Genomic DNA, 25903 nt, shown 5'->3' on the forward strand with positions numbered 1-25903 from the left:
AGCAGCATAGGTTTGCTATGGGGATTTTCTCCTGCTCCGGTCAGTTCCGGATAAGGGCATCAGGTGTCAGCAGAGAGCACTGTGGACAAGACAAAAGAGAAATTAAAAAAATAAAGATTTTCCTCTGTAGCATACAGCTGCTAACAAGTACTGAAGTACTGTATTGGAAGTAATTTACAAATCTGTTTAACTTTCTGGCACCGGTTTATTAAAAAAAAAAAAAAAAAAAAAAAGTTTTCCACCGGAGTACCCCTTTAAATGTGAGTGCAGGTGCATTGACCAAGAAAGAAAAAACTTAAAAAAAAAAATAAAATAAAAAATTTTTTATAAACATTTTTCAATAATAATTATTTATTTTTTTAAATTACTTAAATAACACCTTTCCCTAAAAAACTAAGAAAAGAAAAACAAAAACAAAAAAAACTACAACCATTTCTGTGATTTCTACACTATCAAAAGCTGGTGCGAAATTTTTGATGTAAACTCGACCCTCGCCCCTTTGAAAATATCGTGTAAAGCAGACAATATACGTGGACACGCCCACTTTTACAAAACTGACGTGAACAGTGTAATTCGCGGCACAAAGCTCTTTGAAAATGTGGCCGATACTTTTTGTGCCACAATTTTGGCGCAAAATTCTTTGAGAATCTCCCCCAAAGTCTATAAGGAAATTTGCAGGACCTCAAAATATATAAAGATTAAGATCAGAAAACCTCATGATATCCCCCTACAAAAGCTTAAAGGGGTACTCTGCCCCTAGACATCTTATCCCCTATTCAAAGGATAGGGGATAAGATGTCTGATCGCAGGGGTCCCGCTGCTGGGGACCCCCGCGATCTCGGCTGCGGCACCCCAGACATCCGGTGCACGGAGCAAAGTTCACTCCGTGCCGGATGACTGGCGATGCGGGGCGGAGACTCGTGACGTCACGGCCACGCTCCGCTTGTGACGTCACGGCCACACACCCTCAATGCAAGTCTATGGGATGGGGCGTGACGGACGTCACGCCCCCTCCCATAGACTTGCATTGAGGGGGCGTGGACGTGACGTGACGAGCGGGGCATGGTCATGACGTCACGAGCCTCCGGCGCTGAACCCTACGGTGTAAATGAACGCCGGGTGCAGCACGGAGATCGTGGGGGTCCCCAGCTTTGGATAGAAGGATGAGGCCAATACATAGTTTGGGGTAAAGTTATTGTGAGTCCGGGAAGGTTAGTACCAGCAGTGATTAGAACAGCCTCTCAACCATAGTACTGCTACATGCTCCTTTATAACAGATGCCATTGATCCTAATGGTTAACATGTAGGTATTTCTTCTCAGCTGGCTCCGCGGGGGCGGGGTCATTATTGCTCTTTCTTGCTGGCAATCATAGACTGGACCTAAAAAAGACAGATAAATGCATTCAGATGTGTTCATAGAAGCTCCGGGACCACAGTGCGACATCTACAATAGGACTGCCCACCTACCCTGTGCCATGTGGCCCCCAAGACACCAGCATCCAGCTTTAACTTTTACCTCTGTATCCCCCGTTCTCTGTCAATTATTTATTTCTTCGCAACAGCAATGTTAAAGAGTAACTCCAACTAATTTCTAAAACTTTTTGCAAAATTGGAGTAAAGAAAAAGTGGAGATTCCAGATCAGTTGCCATTGACGTGATTCACTATTTTTTTGCACCAGTTTTGATAAATCTCCACCATATATGCAGGAAGATCAGTCTGGTCACATACAAGGCTTAAAGGGGCACTCTTTAAATCAACTGGTGCCAGAAAGTTTTGTACAGATTTGTACATTGCTTCTATTAAAAAAATCTTAATCCTTCCAGTACTTATCAGCTGCTGTATGCTCCACAGGAAGTTCTTTTCTTTTTGAATTTCCTTCCTGTCTGACCACAGTGCTCTCCGCTGACACCTCTGTCCATTTTAGGAACTGTCCCGAGTAGGAGCAAATCCCCCAGAGCAAACCTATGCTGCTCTGGTCAGTTCCAGACATGGACAGAGGTGTCAGCAGAGAGAACTGTGGTCAGACAGAAAGGTAATTCAAAAAGAAAAGAACTTCCTGTGAAGCATACATCAGCTGATAAGTACTGGAAGGATTAAGATTTTTTAATAGAAGTAATTTACAAATCTGTTTAACTTTCCGGCACCAGTTAATTTAAAAAAAAAATGTTTCCCAGCGGAGTACCCCTTTAAGTGGGTCAATTTACTACAGGTGATTCCAATCAAGGTGAAGAAACATCTCTGAGATGATCAAGAAAGATAGGAGGAGCCAGAGGTAAGTTTCAAGTGTCATAGCAAAGGGTATGAATACTTATGTCCATGCAAAAATTTAGTTTTCCCTTTTTTAAAGGGGTAATTCGCTGGACAACATTTTTTTTTTTTAATCAACTGTTGCAAGAAAGTTAAACAGATTTGTAAATGACTTCTATTTAAAAATCTTAATCCTTCCAGTACTTATAAGCTGCTGTATACTACAGAGAAGGTTCTTTTCTTTTTGAATTTCCTTTCTGTCTGACCACAGTGCTCTCTGCTGACACCTCATTCCATGTCAGGAACTGTCCAGAGCAGGAGAGGTTTTCTATGGGCATTTTCTCCTACTCTGAACAGTTCCTGTCATGGACAGAGGTGTCAGCAGAGAGCACTGTGGACAGACAGAAAGGAAATTCAAAAGAAAAAAGAACTTCCTGTGGAGCATACAGCAGCTGATAAGTACTGGAAGGATTAAGATTTTTAAATAGAAGTAATTTACAAATCTGTTTAACTTTCTGGCACCAGTTGATTTAAAAAAACATTTATTCCAGCGGAGTACCCCTTTAATCCAGCGGAGTAGCCCCTAGTCATCTTATTCCCTAAACAAAGGATAAGGGAATAAGATGTCTGTTTGCCGGGGGTCCAGGCGGTTGGGACCCCCATGGACATGAATGGAGGGGGCATGGCGGCTGTGATTGCCCATCATTTGGCACGGAGCGGAGTTCACTCCGTGCACCGGATGACTGGGGTGCTGGGCCGGAAATCGCGGGGGGTCCAGCAGCGACCCCCCGTGATCAGACATCTTACCCCCTATATTGGAGAGGGGACAAGATGTCTAGGGGCAGAGTACCCCATTCTCTTTCACATAATCATTAAGTAGTGTTAAAAGCAGAATTATGGGGGAAAGTAGATATTTTTTATCATTATAGCACAAGAAACCACCTAAAAAAATTTGAAAAACACTTTCTGAATAAAAATGTGAAAAACACTTTCTGAATAAAAATGTGAAAAACACTTTCTGAATAAAAATGTGAAAAACACTTTCTGAATACAATGTATATAGGGTACAGTGAGGCAGAATGTTCATGTTCAGCTTCATACAAGCTTCCTGCCATACGGTAGCCCTGTGCTCCCCAACCAGGGTGCCTCCAGCTGTTGCAAAACTACAACTCCCAGCATGCCCGGACAGCCAAAGGCTGTCCGGGCATGCTGGGAGTTGTAGTTTTGCAACAGCTAGAGGCACCCTGGTTGGGGAACATTGCGGTAGCCTATAACATAGCATAACATGTATCATCTGTATTCAGACTGCGCTCCACACGGTGTTATCACACCAGACAAGGCGGCAAAATGAGATTTCAATACTGAATTCTTGGCCAGAAAATGTTAATTGCAGAAACAAACATCCCTGACAACAACCTGGTGTTACCTCACCAATATTAATAAGGGATCTGTGAAGCTCCATTCAGATAAATTCAGACAGATGCAACAATTTCGGTATGTACAATACATATGGACACTTACATCAAAATCCCCTCTATTGTAAGTGACCGGGCTGAAGACACTTCACATCTTGTGGAGATATGAAAGATGAGCTACACATGCAGATTTACTGTATATTACCTATTTATTTAGTTTAGGCAAAATTTACAGGAATACAATATAACTACTATAATACTGCTCCTATATACAAGAATATAACTACTATAATACTGCTCCTATATACAAGAATATATCTACTATAATACTGCTTCTATATACAAGAATATAACTACTATAATACTGCTCCTATATACAAGAATATAACTACTATAATACTACCTTCTATATACAAGAATATAACTGCTATAATACTGCCTCCTATATACAAGAATATAACTACTATAATACTGCTCCTATATACAAGAATATAACTACTATAATACTACTCCTATATACAAGAATATAACTACTATAATACTGCCTCCTATATACAAGAATATAACTACTATAATACTGCTCCTATATACAAGAATATAACTACTATAATACTGCTCCTATATACAAGAATATAACTACTATAATACTGCTCCTATATACAAGAATATAACTACTATAATACTACTCCTATATACAAGAATATAACTACTATAATACTGCTCCTATATACAAGAGTATAACTACTATAATACTGCTCCTATATACAAGAATATAACTACTATAATACTACCTTCTATATACAAGAATATAACTGCTATAATACTGCTCCTATATACAAGAATATAACTACTATAATACTGCTCCTATATACAAGAATATAACTACTATAATACTACTCCTATATACAAGAATATAACTACTATAATACTGCTCCTATATACAAGAATATAACTACTATAATACTGCTCCTATATACAAGAATATAACTACTATAATACTGCTCCTATATACAAGAATATAACTACTATAATACTGCTCCTATATACAAGAATATAACTACTATAATACTGCTCCTATATACAGGAATATAACTACTATAATACTGCTCCTATATGCAAGAATATAACTACTATAATACTGCTCCTATATACAAGAATATAACTACTATAATACTGCTCCTATATACAAGAATATAACTACTATAATACTGCTCCTATATACAAGAATATAACTACTATAATACTGCTCCTATATACAAGAATATAACTACTATAATACTGCTCCTATATACAAGAATATAACTACTATAATACTGCTCCTATATACAAGAATATTACTACTATAATACTGCCTCCTATATACAAGAATATAACTACTATAATACTGCCTCCTATATACAAGAATATAACTACTATAATACTGCTCCTATATACAAGAATATAACTACTATAATACTGCCTCCTATATACAAGAATATAACTACTATAATACTGCCTCCTATATATAAGAATATAACTACTATAATACTGCCTCCTATATACAAGAATATAACTACTATAATACTGCTCCTATGCACAACAGGCTGAACTGTAACACATATTTGAATTTCTTTGCAGTTATTTAGTTCTAATCCTCTGGTACACTCCAGTATGTTTTCATATATCAGTTGTGTTTTTCGCTCTTCGCCCTTATTATTATGTTGCGGTCTCATTCCCGGTACGCGCGCGCTCTGTAGCAGTTTGTGCTGCTGTAATGTCAGTCCTTTATTACCCTGCCTGGTTTATAATGTGTGTTCTGCAGATTGCAATAATGTCCTTGTGACTACATATTGAGGTTGTTTAGCAGTAGAAACAATAAGAGGCGTATGTAGCGCAGCTTTATGTATTCTGCCGCTCGTTTTATTGATATTTGCATTAGAGGTGCGAGGTAATGGCGGTGGAGCGGCGTAACCAGAGTCTCATTAGTGCCGGCAAAACAGCCCAGAGATTAACGCAGCGATCAATATAATTTATTCCTGCAGAATCTGCCCAACCAGAGCGGCTTCAGGGTGGTAATATCTCTCTCTCTGCACTCACTAATATTGACTTTGGTCTCCTCTCTGGATATAAACTGCAGGGAAAAGCCTTGATTACACACAGGAAAGGCAGAGATTATAGAGGCACTCCGCGGGGATAACACTACAGAACAGCACAAGTGGCGGTATTCTAATACAATGTGGAGTTTACAAAGTAATTACAACCACATATAATATTATAGTACTTGTGTGTAGTTTTTGTACATGTAATATGACAGTTATATTCTTGTACAAAGGGGAGCAGTAATATAGTAGATATATGATAGTAGTTATATTCTTGTACAGTCATGGCCTGAAAATGAAGTATTTCTCACAGGAAAGGATTGCAGTAACACATGTTTTGCTATACACATGTTTATTCCCTTTGTGTGTATTGGAACTAAACCAAAAAAAGGAGGGGAAAAAAAGCAAATTGGACATAATGTCACCAAACTCCAAAAATGGTCTGGACAAAATTATTGGCACCTTTCAAAATTGTGGATAAATAAGATTGTTTCAAGCATGTGATGTTCCTTTATACTCACCTGGGGGCAAGTAACAGGTGTGAGCAATATAAAAATCACACCTGAAAGCAGATAAAAAGGAGAGAAGTTCACTTAGTCTTTGCATTGTGTGTCTGTGTGTGCCACACTAAGCATGGACAACAGAAAGAGGAGAAGAGAACTGTCTGAGGACTTGGGAACCAAAATTGTGGAAAAATATCAACAATCTCAAGGTTACAAGTCCATCTCCAGAGATCTAGATTTGTCCACAGTGCGCAACATTATCAAGAAGTTTACAACCCATGGCCCTGTAGATAATCTCCCTGGGCGTGGACGGAAGAGAAAAATTTATGAAAGGTGTCACCAAAGGATAGTCCGGATGGTGGATAAGCAGCCCCAAACAAGTTCCAAAGATATTCAAGCTGTCCTGCAGGCTCAGGGAGCATCAGTGTCAGCGCGAACTATCCACCGACATTTAAATGAAATGAAATGCTATGGCAGGAGACCCTGGAGGACCCCACTATGAAGGAGACCCTGGAGGACCCCACTATGGAGGAGACCAAGGAGGACCCCACTATGGAGGAGACCCAGGAGAACCGCACTATGGAGGAGACCCAGGAGGACCCCACTATGGAGGAGACCCAGGAGGACCCCACTATGGAGGAGAACCAGGAGGATCCCACTATGGAGGAGACCCAGGAGGACCCCACTGCTGACACAGAGACATAAAAAAGCAAGACTACATTTTACCAAAATGAACTTGAGTAACCAAAATACTTCTGGGAAAACGTCTTGTGGACAGATGATACCAAGATAGAGCTTTTTGGTAAATCACATCATTCTACTGTTTACCGAAAACGGAATGAAGCCTACAAAGAAAAGAACACAGTACCTACAGTGAGATATGGTGGAGGTCAGTGATGTTTTTGGTTGTTTTGCTGCCTCTGGCACTGGGAGCCTTGAATATGTACAAGACATCATGAAATCTGAGGATTACCAATGGATTTTGGGTCGCACTGTACAGCCCAGTGTCAGAAAGCTGGGTTTGTGTCCGAGATCTTGGGTCTTCCAGCAGGACAATGACCCCAAACATACGTCTAAAAGCCCCAGAAATGGATGACAACAAAGCGCTGGAGAGTTCTGAAGTGTCAGCAATGAGTCCAGATCTAAATCCTATTGATCCCCTGTGGAGAGATCTTATAATTACTGTTGGGAAAAGGCGCCATCGAATAAGAGAGACCTGGAGCAGTTTGTAAAGGAAGAGTCCAACATTCCGGCTGAGAGGTGTAAGAAGCTTATTGATGGTTATAGGAAGAGTGGTCCAACCTTCCGGCTGAGAGGTGTAAGAAGCTTATTGATGGTTATAGGAAGACACTGATTTCACTTATTTTTTTCCAAAGGGTGTGCAACCAAATATTAAGTTAAGGCACCAATAATTGTGTCCGGAGCATTTTTGGAGTTTGGTGACATTATGTCCAATTTGCTTTTTTTCCTCCTTTTTTGGTTTAGTTCCAATACACACAAAGGGAATAAACATGTGTATAGCAAAACATGTGTTACTGCAATCCTTTCCTGTGAGAAATACAACATTTCCTAGAAAAATTTCAGGGGTGCCGACATTTACAGCCATGATTCTAGATAGGAGGCAGTATTATAGTAGTTATATTCTTGTATATAGGAGCAGCATTATAGTAATTATATTCTTATATATAGGAGGCAGTATTATAGTAGTTATATTCTTGTATATAGGAGGCAGTATTATAGTAGTTATATTCTTGTATATAGGAGGCAGTATTATAGTAGTTATATTCTTGTATATAGGAGGCAGTATTATAGTAGTTATATTCTTGTATATTGGGGCAGTATTATAGTAGTTATATTCTTGTATATAGGAGGAAGTATTATAGTAGTTATATTCTTGTATATAGGAGACAGTATTATAGTAGTTATATCCTTGTATATAGGAGCAGTATTATAGTAGTTATATTCTTGTATATAGGAGCAGTATTATAGTAGTTATATTCTTGTATATAGGAGCAGTATTATTGTAGTTATATTCTTGTATATAGGAGCAGTATTATAGTAGTTACATTCTTGTATATAGGAGCAGTATTATAGTAGTTATATTCTTGTATATAGGAGCAGTATTATTGTAGTTATATTCTTGTATATAGGAGCAGTATTATAGTAGTTACATTCTTGTATATAGGAGGCAATTTTTATTAGTAAAAAACAAAACAGAGAAATTACAGTACTTCCGACCAAAACTACCAAAACAACAATAATCAAGTATTAAACATCATACTCTTCTTTACAAAAGAAACTTAATAATGATAACTTAGGGATACACTATTGTCTATAAAGGTGAAGAAAAATAAATAACAACACAAAAGCATCATAAAGGTAAAACTTAATCTATATACACATTCCTCCATAATTTAAGGTCCTGCCTATCCCTCCTGACCTCCAAACTCTTTGTCCACCTCAGTTCCGTCAGGATCAGGTCTACTGCTCTTCTATCATGAAATGGTTCACTAAACATGGAGACGCGGGTTCTGGTGTGCCAGTGATAATACTTAATGATGGTAATGATCAAATATAAGGTCTCCCGGTCAATGTCACTTACATTACATGTTACACCGTAGATGATTTCTGGGTATTTTAGGTTCTGTAGTCTCGGGATCTTCAGCTTCCTGGATATCGTCTGCCATATATGTCGCCCTCCCCAGCACTCTGATATAAAATGCGCCATTGTCTCCTCCTCCTGACACCCCAGGGGACTCACACACGATCAGACACACTCAGGTATTTTAAATTCCCCTTCACAAACAATTTACCATGTAAGGATAGCCAGGCGATGTCATGGAACTTTATGGGTAGCCTCACACTATTCAGGAGCCTCAGACTGTCCTGTAGGATGGCGGTCGTGCAGTCCTTCAGAGCTGGCTGTAAACAAAAGAATGTCCTACACACACTGACAGAAAGGTCCTTACGGGACTTGCTCTCTATATACCGTATTTATCGGTGTATAACACGCACTTTTTAGGCAAAAATTTTTAGCCTAAAGTCTGTGTGCGTGTTATACGCCGATACACCCCCAGGAAAGGCAGGGGGAGAGAGGCCGTCGCTGCCCGCTTCTCTCCCCCTGCCTTTCCTGGGGTCTAGAGCGCTGCTGTCGGCCCTTTTCACCCCCTGATTATCGGCGCCGCTGCCCGTTCTGTCCCCCTGACTGTCAGTGCCGGCGCCGATAGCCAGGGGGAGAGAAGTGGCGCCGACAGCCAGGGGGAGAGAAGGGGCAGCGGCACCCATTGCCGGCGCCGCTGCCCCGTTGCCTCCCCCCATCCCCGGTGGCATAATTACCTGAGTCGGGTCCGCGCTGCTGCAGGCCTCCGTCGTGCGTCCCCGGCGTCGTTGCTATGCACGGCGCGGCGCATGACGTCAGAGCGCCGCGCCGTGCATAGCAACGACGCTGGGGACGCACGACGGAGGCCTGCAGCAGCGCGGACCCGACTCAGGTAATTATGCCACCGGGGATGGGGGGAGGCAGCGGGGCAGCGGCGCCGGCAATGGGTGCCGCTGCCCCTTCTCTCCCCCTGGCTGTCGGCGCCGCTTCTCTCCCCCTGGCTATCGGCGCCGGCACTGACAGTCAGGGGGACAGAACGGGCAGCGGCGCCGATAATCAGGGGGTGAAAAGGGCCGACAGCAGCGCTCTAGACCCCAGGAAAGGCAGGGGGAGAGAAGCGGGCAGCGACGGCCTCTCTCCCCCTGCCTTTCCTGGGGGTATATCGGGGTATACATGCACACACACGCACCGTCATTTTACCATGGATATTTGGGTAAAAAACTTTTTTTACCCAAATATCCTTGGTAAAATGAGGGTGCGTGTTATAGGCCGGTGCGTGGTATACCCCGATAAATACGGTAATCTTCTCAATGCGCCATCTCTTCAGACATCTGAGCCCGTATTCCAGGTACGGGGGGAGGTAGTCACGCGTCCATCTCCCCCTCTTGAGACTGCCGCCTCGGACCCAAGACTCTGCAAAAGGCAATATCCAGTCCCTGATACTATTCGCCCACAGGGAGCTGTTGTTTGAGTCCAGGCAACCAAAATTAACTTTTAGAAACATGGAGTCAAAGAACACCCTTGGATTCAGCATATCCAGCCCACCCTCTCTCCTCTGTAGGTAGGTGATCCCTCTTTTTATTGGGTTCAACCTGTTCCCCCAAAACATTTGGAAGAACAGACTAAAGAGCCGAGCGGAGAAAGATTCTGGCAAAGGAAAAACGACAGAGACATACAAGAAGACGGGGACCAGGTAAGTCTTCAACATTTTAACCCTTTCTCTATAGGTCAGCCTCCAGTTCTTCCATCGCTGAACCTTTGCATTTCCGATTTCCAACTTCTCTTCCCAATTTAGTCTGGCGTTATCGTCCCTCCCGAATTTGACCCCTAGGATTTTAATATAGGAGGAGGCTCTCACAAATAGGGGAAGATCAAAGTCTGGATCAGTATCTGATATCCAGAGAGCTTGACTCTTCTCAAGGTTGACCAGAGACCCTGAGGCCTCCGAGTAACTTCTGATGGCCATAGACAACATCTCCACCTCACGAGGCTCAGATATCACTACAGTCACATCATCCGCATAGGCAACAACACTCAGGGGCAAGCAGTGGGGGACCGGCACCCCCTGAAAACCACACTCCTGCAGTGACCTCAGAAATGGGTCTAAGGCAAATACATACAGCAGCGGACTCAGTGGGCAACCTTGTCTCACCCCCGCCTCAACCCTAAAGGTGTCACCCTGCCAACCATTGATCAGAGGAAAGCTCTCGGCCTCACAATACAAAGTCTTCAGCCAATCGATGAATTGTCCCGGAATACCATACTTTGACAAAGTGGCCCATAGATACTCATGATCTACTCTGTCAAAGGCTTTAGCCTGGTCAAGACTCACAACATATCTCCCACACCTCAGGGCTTTACATCTCTCAAACATCTCCCTTATGGAGATCACTGCCCCAGAGATGTTCCGCCCTTTTACTGTGCCATACTGACAGCCTGCCAACAGTGCCGGGGACAGACAAACTAACCCAGAAAACAGGATTTTTGCCAGAATCTTCCTGTCGACATTCAAGAGGGCAATTGGCCTGCAGTTCTTGATGTCACTCGGCTCTTTACCTTTAGACAGCAGAATCAGCGAGGACACTCTCATGGATGGAGGCATCAGGTGACTTTCTAGACAATTTGTATAAACATCCACGAGGATTGGGGCCAAGAGGTCTCTGAATGTCTTATAGAATTCTGCTGTTATCCCATCTGGACCTGGTGCCTTCTTCAGATGTAACTTATCAATGGCCTCTTTGACCTCTGCCACCGTCAATTCTGCTGTCAAAGGAGAAAAGTCCAAATCATTAGTATCAGGGAGCGGAGTTGTCTCCAAGAATTGGGTCATCTTGTCTCTATCCAAAACCTTCCTCTGAAACAAGTCAGCATAGTACGATCTCACCACCCCCAGGATACCCTCCCGAGATTCCTGCAAAACACCCTGGGAGTCAGTGAGACCGGTGACAGATTTATTTGCCACCCGCTCCCGGCAATTCTCAAAGGGATCAGGAGACCCTAAGGACCCATAATCCCGTTCAAGAACCAGGGAGGTATACCTACTGTACTGATACTGCCTTATCTCAGATTTCAGCCGGTCTATGCTTTGTTGGTCCCCACCCGCCGAATATAGTGACTCCAATTCTTTCCACAGCTTGAGATACTGGCCATACTTACTCCTCCCCTTTATAAAGGACAGTCTCTTTAAGAGGGTTCTGATCTCATCCTTACCAGGCGGCCATATCATCATAGAAGTCCACCCGCTCTAGCTGATTCTGTATAAGGGAATGAATACCGCCCTGAACATGAATATCCTCCAGAAGACTAGAATTAAGCTTCCAGAGTCCTCTACCAATGTCTGGGCGCTTGGTGGAACCAAGACAGAAAGATAATGCCATATGGTCTGAATAAGGGACAGTTTTTTCTCATTTCTGTCACTAACCATTTCTGCAGGACTCACGAATGCCATGTCAATCCTACTGCTCTTGTCAGAACAAGAATATGTTAGTTTTGGTTTCCTTCCACCCTGCGTGAAGACGTCACTCAGACCGGCCTGCATGATGATGTTATTAAGGACCCTGGAGTCCCTGGCCACCGCTCTACCTGAGGACCTGTCACCTGATGTCCTAGTGACATTAAAATCTCCGGCCATGACTACAGGAACAGATGTAAATAGAAATGGTTTTACCTCATTAAATAGCTGGACCCTTTCTGTCACTGTCTGTGGGCCATATATATTTATCAGCCGGAGCCTTCTACCACGTATAGTGACCTCCAGGATCAGACACCTTCCCATGATGACCTCTGTCATCCTATGTACTGTCACTTCCCTGGTGGTGAACAGTATGGCCACCCCGGCATAAGGCTCCACAGCCAGTGACCAGAAAGAGGGACCAGACGTCCATTCCCTCTCAGCCTCACGTAAATACCCCAGTGTAGTCAGGCGCGTCTCCTGTAAGAAGATGACATCCCTGTCCAGATATCTAAGATGATCATAGACTATGTGCCGCTTCCTCCTCACTTTAATGTTGTTAACATTACTTGAAGCAAGTTTTAAAGTAAACCCAGCCATGATAAGATAGTACAAGAAGAAGAGCAGAGACCTGATCCCCATCATTACAAGTCAGAGTCTGAGTCCCGCTGTCCACCTCCTGTCTCCATGTCTGACTCTACATTATCTTTTACAGTCTGAGGTTTCCTTTTTATTGGGGGTTGGTCCCTTGGGTCACCATCACAGTCATTCTCTATTCTTTTAAACTCAGTGTCCAAATCACCATCAGACTCTGATAAAACATCAAATCTGTTGGACACCACCATCACTCCTGCTCCATTATTAACCTTTTTCTTTACACTTTGGCCAGTGCTATACTCACTGTCAGGCCTGCGGGACGACTTGTCTTTTTTTCTTCTTTTTATTTGCTGGGTTTTATTTTCTTCAGATACAGAAGGAGATATGGAAGTGGATACCCCCGGCTGCTGTTGTTCTCGTGTGACAACCTCCATGTCCCCCTGTGTGCTCTCTAACTGCTGAGGTGTTGGTGCAGTGTTACTCACATCTGGCTGAACCTCCTGTCTGGTCAGTATAGGGCCTGATATTAAAGCCTTCTCCTCTACAGCCTCTGCCCCCGCCACAAGGTCCTCATCAGGAAGCTCCCGGCAGATGTTGTGCCAGGCATTGGGACAGTCCCGGTGAGGGTGACCGATCTCACCACAGAGATTACACCTGATGTTTTGGCAGTCCGCACAGGTTACATTTTACCACAGTACAGGTGTTTGCCAGATGGCCAGGTTTACCACATTTCAAGCACTTTCTTGGCTGACCAGGGTAGAAGCAAACGCCCTTCTCTCTGCCAATAAAGAAGGAGTTGGGCAGATGTTGGGTGATGTTCCCATGTTGGCGCAGCTTCACCAGGACCTTCCACCCTCCAGTCCAGATACCGTCATCATCTCTGTTCTTGTTGAGATCAGACACCAGGTCACAATGTCTGCGGAGCCACACCACAATGTCCTGGGGGGGGAACAGCTTCATTCCAGAAGATGATGTTGATGATAACGGTATCTGGCTTGGATATGGGAATAAAACTGAATTTATTCCAACCCTCTGTGTCTCTGAACCTGGGGAAGTTGGACCAGAACCTATCCAGATTAGACATGAGCTTAAACCTGACATCATAGCCCTGTCTATCTGGAAGGTTTATTACAGCCAAGATGTCCGCTGGCACAAACCCCATCTGATGGCACAGGAGCTCCCTCACCACAAACCTCCTATCCGGAAGGTCCTCCTTGGCACCTCTGTGCCGGAATCGCACCACGTTCCTCCTTTTAAATGCCTGGCCAGTGTAATTGGCTCTGGAGGCGAAGGATGGAGCACCACGGCTCCAGGCATTTCTGGGAGGAACCTGGCGGGTACCTGCGTCCTGTCTTACAGGATTGGGGTCTACTCTAGGGGGCCCTGCCACATCTGCTGTACTTGTGGGTAAAGGGGGGAAATCTTGCACATTATTTTGTACAATAACTCCTGTCCCATCCACCTCTATATCATTATCAGACATTACACCCCACACAGATTGTGCACCCCCTCCAGCCACCGACCCCTCAGGAACATCACAGTCCGCACCCCCAGTCCGTGCCCCAACATCATCACAGTCCTCACCCCCAGTCCGTGCCCCAACATTAGAGCTCTGCTCCATTACCCCATCACCTTCAAAATGTCCAGTGTCCTCTTGATGAACTGGGACTTGTGGTGCCTCTGTTGGTCTCAGAGTTCCCAGCTCCTGCTCAAGCCCAGCTGCAGGTTCCTGTGGCTGTTGGTCCTCGCCATGCTTGCATATGTCCCCATCCTGAAACGAGAAACGTGTCGGCTGTATCAGGGGTCTTGTCCCTTGCTGGGGCTCATCCGGGGTGATGTCCGGTTCCACATCAGGTCTGGGGTCTGCATCAAAGTTCAGATGGTAGTGAGAAAATCGTTCCTGGTTCTTATAGGTCTCTGCCAGTGGCCCCAACTTTTCCAGGATACAGTCCATCTCCTTCACAATGTCAGCCAGCTCTATGCTGAGTGTGTACAGTCTCTTATCATGCAGAGCTTTATACTGGGGATTCGCTGTCTTCAGCATGTATACAGAGTCTATCTGCATCTGCAGCATACTCTTCAGGTGTTTGAGCTCCTCCATCCTCCTCACCAGAGCTGGGATCTCCTCCGCCAACTGTAGCTCTGGTGCCCGGGTGGTCTCTTTGCCCTGTTGTTGGGGTCTGGACACTCTCTGAGGCTCCTTGAATAAATCAGACCCATGAGCCACTGTATCAGGGACTGGAGCAGGAACAACTTTAGAAACACCAGCAGACTTCACCACAGCTTTTCCTGGTGTCACCTCCATAGACCCCTCACCAGTGTTTCCTCCGGCCTGGGATCTGGTGCGGCCTGAGCGGGTCATGCTGGAGACCACATCTTGTTTCTGCAGGTTCTCCTGTAGTGTCTGTCTCTCCAGAGATGTCCTCCTGTGTCTCTGTGCTGGAGAGTGGAGCTGCACACCTGCTGCCTGTGATCCCCTCACCTCCTGTGCACCAACATGTGATCCCCTCACCTCCTGTGCACCAACATGTGATCCCCTCACCTCCTGTGCACCATCATGTGATCCCCTCACCTCCTGTGCACCAACATTTGATCCCCTCACCTCCTGTGCACCAACATGTGATCCCCTCACCTCCTGTGCACCAACATGTGATCCCCTCACCTCCTGTGCACCAACATGTGATCCCCTCACCTCCTGTGCATCAACATGTGATCCCCTCACCTCCTGTGCACCAACATGTGATCCCCTCACCTCCTGTGCACCAACATGTGATCCCCTCACCTCCTGTGCACCATCATGTGATCCCCTCACCTCCTGTGCACCAACATTTGATCCCCTCACCTCCTGTGCACCAACATGTGATCCCCTCACCTCCTGTGCACCAACATGTGATCCCCTCACCTCCTGTGCACCAACATGTGATCCCCTCACCTCCTGTGCATCAACATGTGATCCCCTCACCTCCTGTGCACCAACATGTGATCCCCTCACCTCCTGTGCACCAACATGGCCTTGAACTGCAGACTTGTGGTCTCTTACAGAGGTATCTCTCTGGGAGTCGCTTGGTTGTTCCACACACTGTGAGCCTTGGCCGGCCGACTGTAAAACATCACGTGTCTCACATACACTTGCTGCTGCTGTCTTCTTTACTTTACTTACATCCATGTCTTTATCTTCTTTCTTTGCACTTGCAGTGCTTCCATGCTGAGTACATCTTTGTACAAAAAGAACTTTAGGATTTCCATCCACATCAGAAACAGACTGAGAGTTTTCCCCCAGTGTAGGCCGAGAAGCCTGGGCCTTGCTTGGGGAGCTTCCCCGCCCAGAGTGGCCCCGCCCTGGGCTTTCTCAAGACATGAGGAGAACCACAGACACACAACCTCACAGCTAGGAGGCAGTATTATAGTAGTTATATTCTTGTATATAGGAGCAGTATTATAGTAGTTATATTCTTGTATATAGGAGTAGTATTATAGTAGTTATATTCTTGTATATAGGAGCAGTATTATAGTAGTTATATTCTTGTATATAGGAGCAGTATTATAGTAGTTATATTCTTGTATATAGGAGCAGTATTATAGTAGTTATATTCTTGTATATAGGAGCAGTATTATAGTAGTTATATTCTTGTATATAGGAGCAGTATTATAGTAGTTATATTCTTGTATATAGGAGGCAGTATTATAGTAGTTATATTCTTGTATATAGGAGGCAGTATTATAGTAGTTATATTCTTGTATATAGGAGGCAGTATTATAGTAGTTATATTCTTGTATATAGGAGGCAGTATTATAGTAGTTATATTCTTGAATATAGGAGCATTATTATAGTAGTTATATTCTTGTATATAGGGGCAGTATTATAGTAGTTATATTCTTGTATATAGGAGCAGTATTATAGTAGATATATTCTTGTATATAGGAGCAGTATTATAGTAGTTATATTCTTGTATATAGGAGTAGTATTATAGTAGTTATATTCTTGTATATAGGAGCAGTATTATAGTAGTTATATTCTTGTATATAGGAGCAGTATTATAGTAGTTATATTCTTGTATATAGGAGCAGTATTATAGTAGTTATATTCTTGTATATAGGAGCAGTATTATAGTAGTTATATTCTTGTATATAGGAGCAGTATTATAGTAGTTATATTCTTGTATATAGGAGGCAGTATTATAGTAGTTATATTCTTGTATATAGGAGGCAGTATTATAGTAGTTATATTCTTGTATATAGGAGGCAGTATTATAGTAGTTATATTCTTGTATATAGGAGGCAGTATTATAGTAGTTATATTCTTGAATATAGGAGCATTATTATAGTAGTTATATTCTTGTATATAGGAGGCAGTATTATAGTAGTTATATTCTTGTATATAGGAGCAGTATTATAGTAGTTATATTCTTGTATATAGGAGGCAGTATTATAGTAGTTATATTCTTGTATATAGGAGCAGTATTATAGTAGTTATATTCTTGTATATAGGAGCAGTATTATAGTAGTTATATTCTTGTATATAGGAGCAGTAGTATAGTAGTTATATTCTTGTATATAGGAGGCAGTATTATAGTAGTTATATTCTTGTATATAGGAGGCAGTATTATAGTAGTTATATTCTTGTATATAGGAGCAGTATTATAGTAGTTATATTCTTGTATATAGGAGGCAGTATTATAGTAGTTATATTCTTGTATATAGGAGCAGTATTATAGTAGTTATATTCTTGTATATAGGAGCAGTATTATAGTAGTTATATTCTTGTATATAGGAGGCAGTATTATAGTAGTTATATTCTTGTATATAGGAGCAGTATTATAGTAGTTATATTCTTGTATATAGGAGCAGTATTATAGTAGTTATATTCTTGTATATAGGAGCAGTATTATAGTAGTTATATTCTTGTATATAGGAGGCAGTATTATAGTAGTTATATTCTTGTATATAAGAGCAGTATTATAGTAGTTATATTCTTGTATATAGGAGGCAGTATTATAGTAGTTATATTCTTGTATATAGGAGGCAGTATTATAGTAGTTATATTCTTGTATATAGGAGCAGTATTATAGTAGTTATATTCTTGTATATAGGAGGCAGTATTATAGTAGTTATATTCTTGTATATAGGAGCAGTATTATAGTAGTTATATTCTTGTATATAGGAGCAGTATTATAGTAGTTATATTCTTGTATATAGGAGCAGTATTATAGTAGTTATATTCTTGTATATAGGAGGCAATTTTTATTAGTAAAAAAAAAACAGAAATATTACAGTACATTCGACCACAAAAACTAAATGAAAACAATAATCACGTATTATATATCATACACTTGCATTAAAGAGAAAATAAATAAATAACAACACAAAAACATCATGAAGGTGAATATTATTCTATATGTACATTCCTCCATAATGAACGATTTTTCCCATCCTTCCTGACCTCCAAACATTTGATCCACCTCAGTTCTGACATGATCAGGTCCACTGCTCTCCTATCATGGAAGGGTTCACTGTACATGGACACGCGGGTTCTGGTGTGCCAGTGATAGTATTTTATGACGGTGATGATCAGATATAACGTCTCCCGGTCAATGTCCCTCACACTAGATGTTACACCATATATAATTTCAGGGTATTTTAGGGTCTGTAGTCTCAGGATCTTAAGCTTCCTGGATATCGCCTGCCATATGTGTCGCCCTCCCCAACACTCCAATATAAAATGTGTCATGGTCTCCTCCTCCTGACACCCCAAGGGACACTTGCGATCTGACAGACTCAGATATCTTAAATTCCCCCTGACAAATAGTTTGCCGTGTAAGGACAGCCAGGCGATGTCATGAAATTTTTTCGGGAGCCTAACACTATTCAGGAGTCTCAGACTGTCCTGTAAGATGGCGGATGTACAGTCCTTCAGAGCTGGCTGTAAATAGAAGAACGTCCTACACACCATGACATACAGGTCCTTACGGGTCTTACACTCTATATAGGACTTCTCAATGCGCCATCTCTTCAGACATCTGAGCCCGTATTCCAGGTACGGGGGGAGGTAGTCACGCGTCCATCTCCCCCTCTTGAGACTGCCGCCTCGCACCCAAGACTCTGCAAAAGGCAATATCCAGTCCCTGATACTATTCGCCCACAGGGAGCTGTTGTTTGAGTCCATGCAACCAAAATTAACTTTTAGAAACATGGAGTCAAAGAACACCCTTGGATTCAGCATATCCAACCCACCCTCTCTCCTCTGTAGGTAGGTGATCCCTCTTTTTATTGGGTTCAACCTGTTCCCCCAAAACATCTGGAAGAACAGGCTAAAGAGCCGAGCGGAGAAACATTCTGGCAAAGGAAAAACGACAGAGACATACAAGAAGACGGGGACCAGGTAAGTCTTCAACATTGTAACCCTTTCTCTATAGGTCAGCCTCCAGTTCTTCCATCGCTGAACCTTTGCATTTCCGGCTTCCAACTTCTCTTCCCAATTTAGTTTGGCATTATCGTCCCTCCCAAATTTGACCCCTAGGATTTTAATATAGGAGGAGGCTCTCACAAATTGGGGCAGATCAAAGTCTGGATCAGAATCAGATATCCAGAGAGCTTGACTCTTCTCAAAGTTGACCAGAGACCCTGAGGCCTCCGAGTAACTTCTGATGGCCATAGACAACATCTCCACCTCACGAGGCTCAGATATCACTACAGTCACATCATCCGCATAGGCAACAACACTCAGGGGCAGGGAGTGGGGGACCGGCACCCCCTGAAAACCACACTCCTGCAGTGACCTCAGAAACGGATCTAAGGCAAATACATACAGCAGCGGACTCAGTGGGCAACCTTGTCTCACCCCCGCCTCAACCCTGAAGGTGTCACCCTGCCAACCATTGATCAGAGGAAAGCTCTCGGCCTCACAATACAAAGTCTTCAGCCAATCGATGAATTGTCCCGGAATACCGTACTTTGACAAAGTGGCCCATAGATACTCGTGATCTACTCTGTCAAAGGCTTTAGCCTGGTCAAGACTGACAACATATCTCCCACACCTCAGGGCTTTACATCTCTCAAACATCTCCCTTATGGAGATCACTGCCCCAGAGATGTTCCGCCCTTTTACTGTGCCATACTGACAGCCTGCCAACAGTGCCGGGGACAGACAAACTAACCTAGAAAACAGGATTTTTGCCAGAATCTTCCTGTCGACATTCAAGAGGGCAATTGGCCTCCAGTTCTTGATGTCACTCGGCTCTTTACCTTTAGACAGCAGAATCAGCGAGGACACTCTCATGGATGGAGGCATCAGGTGACTTTCTAGACAATTTGTGTAAACATCCACGAGGATTGGGGCCAAGAGGTCTCTGAATGTCTTATAGAATTCTGCTGTTATCCCATCCGGACCTGGTGCCTTCTTCAGATGTAACTTATCAATGGCCTCTTTGACCTCTGCCACCGTCAATTCTGCTGTCAAAGGAGAAAAGTCCAAATCATTAGTATCAGGGAGCGGAGTTGTCTCCAAGAATTGGGTCATCTTGTCTCTATCCAAAACCTTCCTCTGAAACAAGTCAGCATAGTACGATCTCACCACCCCCAGGATACCCTCCCGAGATTCCTGCAAAACACCCTGGGAGTCAGTGAGACCGGTGACAGATTTATTTGCCACCCGCTCCCGGCAATTCTCAAAGGGATCAGGAGACCCTAAGGACCCATAATCCCTTTCAAGAACCAGGGAGGTATACCTGCTGTACTGATACTGCCTTATCTCAGATTTCAGCTGGTCTATCCTTTGTTGGTCCCCACCCGCCGAATATAGTGACTCCAATTCTTTGCGCAGCTTGAGATACTGGCCATACTTACTCCTCCCCTTTTTAAAGGACAGTCTCTTTAAGAGGGTTCTGATCTCATCCTTGACATCCTCCCACCAGGCGGCCATATCATCATAGAAGTCCACCCGCTCTAGCTGACTCTGCATGAAGGAATGAACACATGTCTGAACATAGTCATCCTCCAACATACTAGAGTTGAGCTTCCATAGCCCCCTACCAATATCTGGGCGCTTAGTGGCTCCTAAACAGAAAACCAAGGCCATATGATCTGAATATGGGACAACTTTCTCACACATCTCACTAACCATTTCTGCAGGACTCACAAACGCCATGTCAATCCTACTGCTCCTGTCAGAACATGTGTATGTAAATTTTGGCTTTCTACCGCCCCGTGTAAAGACATCACTTAACCCGGACTGCAAGATCATGTTATTAAGGACTTTTGAGTCCCTGGCCACCGCTCTACCTGAGGACCTGTCACCTGAAGTCCTAGTGACATTGAAATCCCCGGCCATTATAACAGGGACAGCTGTAAACAGATATGGCTTGACATCATTAAACAACTGGACCCTTTCTGTCACTGTCTGCGGGCCATAGATATTTATGAGCCGGAGCCTTCTACCATGTATAGTGACCTCAAGGATCAGACACCTTCCCATGATGACCTCTGTCATCCTATGTATTGTCACATCCCTGGTGGTAAACAATATGGCCACCCCGGCATAAGGCTCCACAGCCAGTGACCAGAAAGAGGGACCAGACGTCCATTCCCTCTCAGCCTCACGTAGGTGCCCCAGTGTAGTCAGGCGTGTCTCCTGTAAGAAGATGACATCTCTGTCCAGATATCTAAGATGGTCATAAACTATGTGCCGTGTCCTCTTCACTTTAATACTGTTCACATTACTTGAAGCAAGTTTTAAAGTAAACCCAGCCATGATAAGATAGTACAAGAAGAGCAGAGACCTGACGCCCATCATCACAAGTCAGAATCTGAGTCCCGCTGTCCACCACCTGTCTCCATGTCTGACTCTGCATTAGCTTTTACAGTCTGGGGTTTTCTTTTTATTGGGGGTTGGTCCCTTGTGTCATCATCACATTCGTCCTCTATTCTTTTTAACTCTGTGTCTAAATCACCGTCAAACTCTGACAGAACCTCGTATCTGTTGGACACGACCATTACTCCTGCCCCATTGTTGACCTTTTTCTGACTGGTGGTATACTCTCTCTCTGGCCTGCGGGATGAGGTGTCTTTTTTCCTTCTTTTAATTTTCTGGGCCTTACTTTCCTCAGATGCAGATGGGGATACAGAAGAGGATACCCCCGGTTGCTGCTGGTCCTGTGGGACAACCTCCATTCCACCTTGTGTGTTTTCTAACTGCTGAGGTGTTGGTGCGGTGTTACCCAAGTCTGGCTGGACCTCCTGTCTTGTTAATATAGACCCAGATATCAAAATCTCCTCCTCTACAGCCTCTGCCCCCGCCACAAGGTCCTCATCAGGAAGCTCCCGGCAGATGTTGTGCCAGGCATTGGGACAGTCCCGGTGAGGGTGACCGATCTCACCACAGAGATTGCACCTGATGTTCTGGCAGTCAGCACTTAGGTGACCAGTTTCCCCACATAGATTACATTTTACCACTGTACATGTATTTGCCAGATGGCCAGGTTTACCACATTTAAAGCACTTTCTGGGCTGACCAGGGTAGAAACAAACGCCCTTTTCCCTCCCAATGAAGAAGGAGTTGGGCAGATGTTGTGTGATGTTCCCATGTTGGCGCAGCTTCACCAGGACCTTCCACCCTCCAGTCCAGATACCGTCATCATCTCTGTTCTTGGTGAGATCAGACACCAGGTCACAATGTCTGCGGAGCCACACCACAATGTCCTGGGGAGGAACAGCTTCATTCCAGAAGATGATGTTTATGATGACGGTATCTGGCTTGGATATGGGAATAAAACTGAATTTACTCCATCCATCCTTGTCTCTGAATCTGGGGAAGTTGGACCAGAACCTATCCAGATTAGACATGAGCTTAAAGCTGACATCATAGCCCTGTCTATCTGGTAGGTTTATTACTGCCAAGATGTCCGCTGGCACAAACCCCATCTGGTGGCACAGGAGCTCCCTCACCACAAACCTCCTATCCGGAAGGTCCTCCTTGGCACCTCTGTGCCGGAATCGCACAACATTCCTCCTTTTAAATGCCTGGCCAGTGTAATTGGCGCTGGAGGTGAAGGATGGAGCACCACGGCTCCAGGCATTTCTAGGAGGAACCTGGCGGGTACCTGCGTCCTGTCTTACAGGGTTGGGGTCTACTCTAGGGGGCCCTGCCACATTTGCTGTGCTTGTGGGTAAAGGGGGGAAATCCTGCACAGTATTTTGTACAATAACACCTGTCCCATCCACCTCTATATCATCATCAGACACAACACCCCACACAGATTGTGCACCCCCTCCAGCCACCGACCCCTCAGGAACATCACAGTCCGCACCCCCAGTCCGTGCCCCAACATTATCACAATCCACACCCCCAGTCCGTGCCCCAACATTAGTGCTCTGCTCCATCACCCCATCACCTTCATACACTGGTAAAAGTCCAATGTCCTGCTGATGTACTGGGACTTCTGGGACTTGTGGTGCCTCTGTTGGTCTCTGCTCCTGCTCAGGCCCAGCTGCAGGTTCCTGTGGCTGTTGTTCCTCGCCATACTTGCATATGTCCCCATCCTGGAAAGAGAACCGTGCCGGCTGTATGAGGGGTCTTGTCCCTTGCTGGGGCTCCTCCGGGGTGATGTCCGGTTCTATATCAGGTTTGGAGTCTGCTTCAAAGTTCAGCCTGTAGTTGGAGAATCGTTCCTGGTTCTTATACGTCTCTGCCAGTGGCCCCATCTTTACCAGTATACAGTCCATCTCCTTTACAATATCTGCGAGCTCAATGCTGAGTGTGTACAGTCTCTTATCATGTAGAGTCTTATACTGGGGATTTGCAGCCTTTAGCATATACACTGAGTCAATCTGCATGTGCAGCATACCCTTCAGGTGCTTGAGCTCCTCCATCCTCCTCACCAGAGCAGGGATCTCCTCCGCCAGCTGTAGCTCTGGTGCCCGGGCGGTCTCTTTGCCCTGCTGGTGGGGTTTGGGCAGTCTCTGAGGCTCCTTGAATGTATCAGACCCATGAGCAGCTGTATCAAGGTCTCTGGCCTGGGATCTGGTGCGGCCTGAGCGGGTCATGCTGGAGACCACATCTTGTTTCTGAAGGTTCTCTTGCAGTGTTTGTCTCTCCAGAGATGTCCTCCTGTGTCTCTGTGCTGGAGAGTGGAGCTGCACACCTGCTGCATATGATCCACTCTGCCCCAGCTCCTGTGCACCATCATGGCCTGGAATAGCAGACTCTGGGTCTCTTACAGAGGTTTCTTTCTTGGAGTCTCTTGGTTGTTCACCAAGCTGAGAGCCTTGGCCGGCCGACTGTATAATATCACACTCACATACACTTGCTGCTTCTTTCTTTACTTTACTCACATCCATGTCTTTACTTTCTTCCTTTGCACTTGCAGTGCTTCCATGCTGAGGACTTCTTTGTGGAAAATCCACTTTAGGATTTACCTCCATATCAGAAAGAGCATTGGAGTTTTCATCCAGTGTAGGCCGAGAAGCCTGGGCCTTGCTTGGGGAGCTTCCCCGCCCAGAGTGGCCCCGCCCTGGGCTTTCTCAAGACATGAGGAGAACCACAGACACACAACCTCACAGCTAGGAGGCAGTATTATAGTAGTTATATTCTTGTATATAGGAGTAGTATTATAGTAGTTATATTCTTGTATATAGGAGCAGTATTATAGTAGTTATATTCTTGTATATAGGAGCAGTATTATAGTAGTTATATGAATAAGAGAAGAAGAAATGAAGATACCGCACTCACCCACTGTATGTACTTGAAGATGTAGATTTATTCAGATCCTTGGAGATGGATCCGTAAGGTGGAGGACATGGAGGGGGATGAACGCCAGGCGTTCATCCCCCTCCATGTCCTCCACCTTACGGATCCATCTCCAAGGATCTGAATAAATCTACATCTTCAAGTACATACAGTGGGTGAGTGCGGTATCTTCATTTCTTCTTCTCTTATTCATATTTATGGACTACCGAATTTATACCTGCACCCCCAGAGATTTTGTATACCTGAAGCTCCAAGACAACACCTCCACGAATAGGCTGTTACTTAGGGAGTCTAGTCACTGGTGCCACTCACCTCTCTCCACTTAGATTTTTATAGTAGTTATATTCTTGTATATAGGAGCAGTATTATAGTAGTTATATTCTTGTATATAGGTGCAGTATTATAGTAGTTATATTCTTGTATATAGGAGCAGTATTATAGTAGTTATATTCTTGTATATAGGAGCAGTATTATAGTAGTTATATTCTTGTCTATAGGAGGCAGTATTATAGTAGTTATATTCTTGTATATAGGAGCAGTATTATAGTAGTTATATTCTTGTACATAGGAGCAGTATTATAGTAGTTATATTCTTGTACAGGTAGTGGGTAGTGTTAATGATATTTTTATTTGGCTGGACATGTTATTCTTAGTGTATGGTTTATAATATGATTGAATTTGGGACTAATAATTCACCTTTTCGAGCATAAACCCTAGTGGATCCTCTGGTTTTTCGAACACAATATCTTCAGTGATCTCCTAATAAAAAATCCAAGACAAAATGAAGATGTTGAGGAAAGAAAAGTTATGGATTATACTGAACAGTTTTCACATTCTAGAAAGCAACGTTACTCTTATAACAGGACGAATACTTCACTGCTGTAGGCCCCAGCTCTGAACTTCTCAAACAAAGTCATTTCCAGCAGAGACCACAAGGGGGCGCAGACCGATGGTAAAAGATGGCAGAACACGGCTTACAAGGCGAATAGGGATTAAACCGCTTTCTCCTAGTAGGTTGTACTGTGGGGTCTAAGATTTTTGTGTATCCCCCTTTACTCTCCAACAGAGAACATAATTCACAGGTAAAGAGTAAACTGGGAGCACCCTGACTGATTATATAGAGCTGTGTCTATTGTGATGGGGTTTGTCTGGGTTTTACATGATGTAGAAGATCCATTCTAGATGGGCATGTACTGATATCCCAGGAAACTCTTATCTATACTCCTAGAAGATGAACGGCTCCATACACAGCAGATGGCCCTTAAAGGGGTA

The 25903-nt window shown here is 43.8% G+C and overlaps 1 protein-coding gene across 1 annotated transcript in view; it reads right to left on the reverse strand.

The window, feature by feature from the left end:
- Positions 1-1037: 1037 nt before the first annotated feature.
- The window catches only part of TEX55 (testis expressed 55), a 58071-nt gene continuing 33205 nt past the window's right edge, over positions 1038-25903 (reverse strand). Inside the window, exons 5-6 of the mRNA XM_056559905.1 lie at positions 25328-25390; positions 1038-1380 (exon numbers count right to left, since the gene is read on the reverse strand). Coding sequence (XP_056415880.1) covers positions 1345-1380; positions 25328-25390 — 99 coding nt within the window. The 3' untranslated portion in view covers positions 1038-1344. The remainder of the gene's footprint in view (positions 1381-25327; positions 25391-25903) is intronic.

This window comes from Hyla sarda, chromosome 2, assembly GCF_029499605.1.
Source record: "Hyla sarda isolate aHylSar1 chromosome 2, aHylSar1.hap1, whole genome shotgun sequence".
Lineage (NCBI taxonomy): Eukaryota > Metazoa > Chordata > Amphibia > Anura > Hylidae > Hyla > Hyla sarda.